Here is a 5,816-nt window from a genome sequence, read left to right as displayed (position 1 = left end):
GGTTTGTTGCTGATCCAATGCGGTCTACCAGCCTTCTAGACTAGCTTGGATCAGCTAATGATCGTAAATGTCTGGCCTAGAGTTAGAAACCAAGTTATATGATCAATCAGCTATGCTACTAGTTTCATTGTTATCATTTGTTTGGAAATGATGCTAGGGACATTGAATGCATGTGTGTATTAAATGTCAATTTCAAAAAATCCATTATAATGAGGACTGAAATGTGAAGTTGAAATAGCTTGTCTCTTGTTTCCAGTGGGATATTCCTCCATTGTTGTGGCTTCTGTACAGATGTTTTATGCTGGTCTACACCGTCAGCTGGTTGATCTACACGGCTCTTCTCTTCAACACACCTAAATTCCTCATTTTTCTTAGCCATATCTCGTACTGTCTCATGGTGATCTACTATCTGGTTTCTCTCAGTAATCTGGCCTGGGCTTTCTTGGAGGTCAGATGCTCTTCGCACAGAAAGAAAAGAGGTAATGTTGTGCAATCAATGCATCATTGACCAATTGATCTGAGAAAGACACGGTGACCCCATGAAGTATCTAAACATATCTGAATGTCACTACATTAATAGGGCTTAACTTTAATAACGTGAGCCTTGAAAGCTGTTACACAGGTGAACTGAGGTGAGGGAGAGTTGGATTCAAGTGCAGAAAGTTTATTAAAGTAATATGAGAATACAAATTACGCAAAAACTACAAAACAAAAATGCTAGAAACAGAACTATGAGCACCAACATACCAGCCTTAGGTGCTGTTCACAATACACGTTTTTTTAACAAAAACGGAAAACTTTTTATGCGTTTTGGCCGTTTATTTACATGCTAACTTTTGAAAACAGGTTTCAAAGGTCAAGTTTTTGAAAACAATACCATTATAGTCTCCATGTAAACTACAAAAAACACATGCGCATGCGTATTACGTGTTCAGTCTATAGGTGCGTAGTGTTTCTTTACAAAGTGACATCGCCAACTACTGGCCTGGCAGCAGAATACAGTGTTATAGTCATTTTTGCAGATCCGTGTGTACGGGGATTGACTTTGAAAGGGTTATCGCCTGTACGCAATAAACGCAAAAGAAAAACTTTTCCATTTTTAGTACATCGTTGTCGTGTAAACATACCCTCAGTCAGTTGTTGTCTTTCTAAGGGTACGTTTACAGGACAACGATGTACTAAAAACATAAAAGGTTTTACTTAGGGTTTTTCGCGTACAGACGGAAATGTTGTCAAAATTATCCCCGTTCACACAGATCCGCGAAAACAATTAAAAATGCTGTATTATGCATGCTAACGGTATCGTTTTCAAAAACTTGCACTTTGAAACCCGTTCTCAAAAGTTTGCGTTTTCAGAATACAGCGTTTTTAGCCATTTTCACGGATTCTTATGAATGGGGATCGTTTTGACAATAGTGTCATCTGTACGTGGAAAACTCAAAGGAAATACTTCTGTTTTAAGCAAATTGTTGTGTAAACGTACCCCAAATGGAAGGCCAAAACGCATACAAAGTTTTCCATTTTTAGTTGAAAACGGTGTTGTGTAAACGGCCCCTAAATCACTGGGTTATATATAGTACACACAGGGAAGCTATAAGATAACAAGGAAAACAAGAAACATCCGGAGATACAATCAAGGAAACCAAGGACAGAACAGAAGGACTACAACATATCACAGGAAACAGGAAAATGAATATACAATATAAATGTCCAAACAAACAAATGTATTAAACTACAAACCCATCATGTTTTGCATTGCATTTTCCAGCAAAGAAGTGTTTATGAATTCAGCTGTATAATTTTCAGCTTACTGCCATTAAATATTTTCTCAAAAAAAGAAAACATTTTAATTAAATATATAAATATTATTTCTTGCAAATATAAAAATGCATTGATAAAAAATAAAAAATAGATCATTCTTTTGATTGATTAAAACATCAATCAATCGAACATCAAAGAGCTCAAATGCTCTTTTTTTTCCCCCAAAAAATATTGTCAGTTTTGAGCCACTTTGCATCGACTTTGTAAAGTTTTTGAAAGAAGTCTCTTCTGCTCACCAAGGCTGTACAGTAAAAACAGGAATATTGTGAAATATTATTACAATTTAAAATCACTGTTTTCTATTTGAATATATTTTAAAATGTAATTTATTCCTGTGATCAAAGCTGAATTTTCAGCATCATTACTCCAGTCTTCAGTGTCACATGATCCTTCAGAAATCATTCTTATATGCTGATTTGCTGCTCAAACATTATTGAATAAGTTGTGCTGCTTTATTTTTTTGTGGAAACTGTGAGGATTTTTTGATAAATAAAAAGTTCAAAACAACTGCATTTGTTTGAAATAGAATTTTTTTTGTGACATTATAAATGTCTTTACTGTCAATTTTGATCAATGTGTCCTTGTTAAATAAAAATACTAAAAATAATTTTAATTAAAAAATGTGAATACATGTGTTTCATGGAGTCCTTTCCTCCTCTAGGGGCCAGTACTGAGTGTGACACCCTCCTCTCTCCTCCCGTCGCTCTCACCGCTGCTCTCTGTCTGCAGTGGTTCCTACATTCTGTGGTGGGCTGTTGTTCATTAACCGTCTCCTTTCTCTACTGGACCATAATCCACCCCTCTGACCAGCACTCCCTCACAGCCTTCAACATCAACATCCATGTCATCAACAGCATCCAGACGGCCGTGGATCTGCTGCTGTCCTCCACACCCGTTCATCTCGCCCACTTCTTCTACGCTGTGCTGGCAGGAGTCCTTTATGTCATATTTGCTGTTGTTTATTGGCTATTGGGCTGCACCAATCTGTTTGGTCAACCCTACATCTACAGCATTCTTGATTTCAGTGGGCGCCCCCTAGTGGCAACACTTTGCATTCTGGGAGTTTGTCTGCTTTGTTTACCATCCTGCCACTTTGTGCTGTGGAACATGCAGTTACTGAGGGAGTGGATGGTGAGCAGGGAGAAAGCGAGGAGAATGGCTCTGAACAGAGAGGTTTGGTGGTGGGTGAAGGTGTCTGGAGGAGCAACCTTTGACCTCGTACCTTCACTGGATCCAGCAGCCTCTGTGTTTGAGACTAGAGGACAGTCGTGATGGAGGAACAGCAGTTACAATCAATCACTCTTGTTTGAGGTGTTTCGGGTCTGTCCGAATGTACATTTTCCTATTTTAGCAAGCATATCTTGATTTTAAAGGGGACATATCATGAAAATCTGACTTTTTTCCATGTTTAAGCGCTATAATCGGGTCCCTGGTGCATCTACCAATCCAGAAAACATGAAAAAGGACAACCCAGTAACTTTGTTTTGGTAAGCCTTTCTCTGCAAGCATGTGAAAAAACGAGCCGTTCAGATTTCGCTCCCCTTGTGACGTAGGAAGGGGACCTTATTATAATATTACCGCCCCTTAATCTGTATGTTTCCACCCACGGTGCCGCCATTTTGTTTTCGAAGCGACAACGGTGTACCAATAACACTGGTCCTGCACGGTTTAGCTACAACCCTGATCAAACACACTTGAATGTCTTCAGGATTACTAAAGCTACGTGAAGAAAGGAGCAAAACTCTTCAGGACTGCAGCACTCAAGAACGACATCCCTTAGTTTGTGATATGTCTCAGCTATGTAAACATTATCACTGATCTGTTAACAACTATAAACTGTTAAACCGGCTCCATAAACTCCCGGCATCTGAGCCACTAAGAACGCAGTGGTGTAATTTTATTTATGAAGGGAATGTGTCCAGATAAATTCATATGCAAGTATATGCAAGTCATTTCACACCAGACTACTTTGCAAAAGGTCAGTAAAACACAAAGTTGATTCTCAAAGATGGATCAGTACCAGCTGTTCATGATCCAATTTCAGATATATTTCGTGATGTTTGCAAATTCTTTCTTAATGTGTTCGTTAGCAAGTTGCAAATGTACTGTTAAATGTGGTCAAAGTTACTATTATTTCTTACTGTATTCACGGAGACCAGAGGCATGTCGTTGTTTTCGTTTTTAACTCAAACGCTTGCAGTCTGTAGACTTATATTACATCTTAATAGGTCACCTTTAAGATTTTTCTGTAATATCTTATTTTCTGTAATATAAAACTCTCAAAACTCACTTAAAAGTTTAGTTTAGTTGTGGCTTAATGGTTAGAGTCAGACTGGTAACCAGAAGGTTGTGGGTTCGATTCTCAATACCAGCAGTAAATGACTGAGGTGCCCCCAATCGCTCCCCAGGCATCACAGCAAAAATTGCTGCCCACTGCTCCGTGTATGTTTGTGTCTGTTCACTACTCCTAATGTGTGCATTAACTTGATGGGTTAAATGCAAAGGACAAATTCCGACTACTTGGCCTTCACATGTCACTTTCACTTTTTACTTCTTTTACTTTTTAGTGGACTTGACTCTGATCTAAATTTGGTTGGTTACTTATTGAGATCTGAAAAGAGATGCAATGACCATGTCAAGCACTAGAGGTCAGCAGTGTCCTCTTAGAAATATAATTCAAGTACACATTGAAAATCTCACATTCAAAATGTAATTTTGGTTTTGAATGATTTTAACAAAGAAATGTGATGCAACATCAATAACAATGTTCAAGATGAATCAATTTATTCTTGGGTGAATCTTATGAAGAACACGTGCAAGTACTAATTCAGCCCTTTTTTGTACTATTAAAGTACATACATTCTCATTTTACTGTATAAGCGTAATTACTTATGCTTAATTGTCATGGAAATGATGTTATAATTTTCAACAAAAAATCTAAATGGTTCTAAAAGGTGACACAGATGTGTTCATGATGAATTTTATAACATATATTACTTGTATTTGAGATTAAGTTACTCTCACAGTCAAAGCAAATGCATTTACGATTTAATCCATGTTCCCAAGCAGTTCAATGCAGCAGTTTTGGACTTTGCCCTGTGGTCTGTCCTCATCTCGTCTGGTCTCGTGCAGAGAATTGGCGTGGAGTGGAGTGTGTCTGTGCTGTTTGCCCTTCAGAGCCGGTACAATAACACTCATGCTCTGTTGAGAGGGGTCGTGGCAGCGGCACACAACAGTCTTTTGCCTGAGTCACTCTACTTGTTTTTGGTCTCTCATCTCTTGTCATCAGCGTGACCCTCGCTGAATCAAAGAGTTCAGTATCTGTCTGTGTGATTCAGAGCTTAGTCACAGTTGATTCTACTGTTGCTAGTGTTTGTTATGTGTGTGCATTTGTGTGCCTGCTTTTATGATTCATTATAGAATCACATTTGTTCAAATTTGTGCCTCTGGCTATTTTATTATATATATATATATATATATATATAATATACACTCCGATCAGGCATAACATTATGACCACCTTCCTGATATTGTGTTGGTCCCCCTTTTGCTGCCAAAACAGCCCTGACCCGTCGAGGCATGGACTCCACTAGACCCCTGAAGGTGTGCTGTGGTATCTGGCACCAAGATGTTAGCAGCAGATCCTTTAAGTCCTGTGAGTTGCGAGGTGGAGCCTCCATGGATGCCTCCACTTGCTTGTTCAGCACATCCCACAGATGCTCGATTTGATTGAGATCTGGGGATTTGGAGGTCAAGTCAACACCTCAAACTCGTTGTTGTGCTCCTCAAACCATTCCTGAACCATTTTTGCTTTGTGGCAGGGCGCATTATCCTGCTGAAAGAGGCCACAGCCACCAGGGAATACCGTTTCATGAAAGGGAGTACGTCTTCAACAATGCTTAGGTAGGTGGTACGTATCAAAGTAACATCCACATGGATGGCAGGACCCAAGGTTTCCCAGCAGAACATTGCCCAAAGCATCACACTGCCTCCGC

At 39.1% G+C, this 5,816-nt stretch overlaps 1 protein-coding gene across 1 annotated transcript; it reads left to right on the top strand.

Annotated features, from left to right (window-relative positions):
• The first annotated feature begins 279 nt into the window (after positions 1–279).
• LOC127514460 (protein rolling stone) lies at positions 280–4,687 on the top strand. The gene is made up of 2 exons (XM_051897312.1): positions 280–479; positions 2,483–4,687. The coding sequence occupies exons 1-2, from the start codon at positions 299–301 to the stop codon at positions 3,091–3,093; spliced, it is 792 nt and encodes a 263-aa protein (XP_051753272.1). The 5' UTR covers positions 280–298; the 3' UTR covers positions 3,094–4,687.
• The last annotated feature ends 1,129 nt before the right edge of the window (positions 4,688–5,816 follow it).

Source organism: Ctenopharyngodon idella, chromosome 6 (genome assembly GCF_019924925.1).
Source record: "Ctenopharyngodon idella isolate HZGC_01 chromosome 6, HZGC01, whole genome shotgun sequence".
NCBI classification, from domain to species: domain Eukaryota; kingdom Metazoa; phylum Chordata; class Actinopteri; order Cypriniformes; family Xenocyprididae; genus Ctenopharyngodon; species Ctenopharyngodon idella.
Note: the sequence above shows the minus strand (reverse complement) of the source record. Positions and strands in the feature narration are given on the sequence as shown.

Excerpts from the sequence above, each read along its gene's own strand:
- LOC127514460 (XM_051897312.1), top strand. The coding sequence starts at position 299 with ATGCTGGTCTACACCGTCAGCTGGTTGATCTACACGGCTCTTCTCTTC. Across the intron at positions 480-2,482 it reads TTCGCACAGAAAGAAAAGAG|GGGCCAGTACTGAGTGTGAC; the intron begins GTAATGTTGTGC and ends TTCCTCCTCTAG.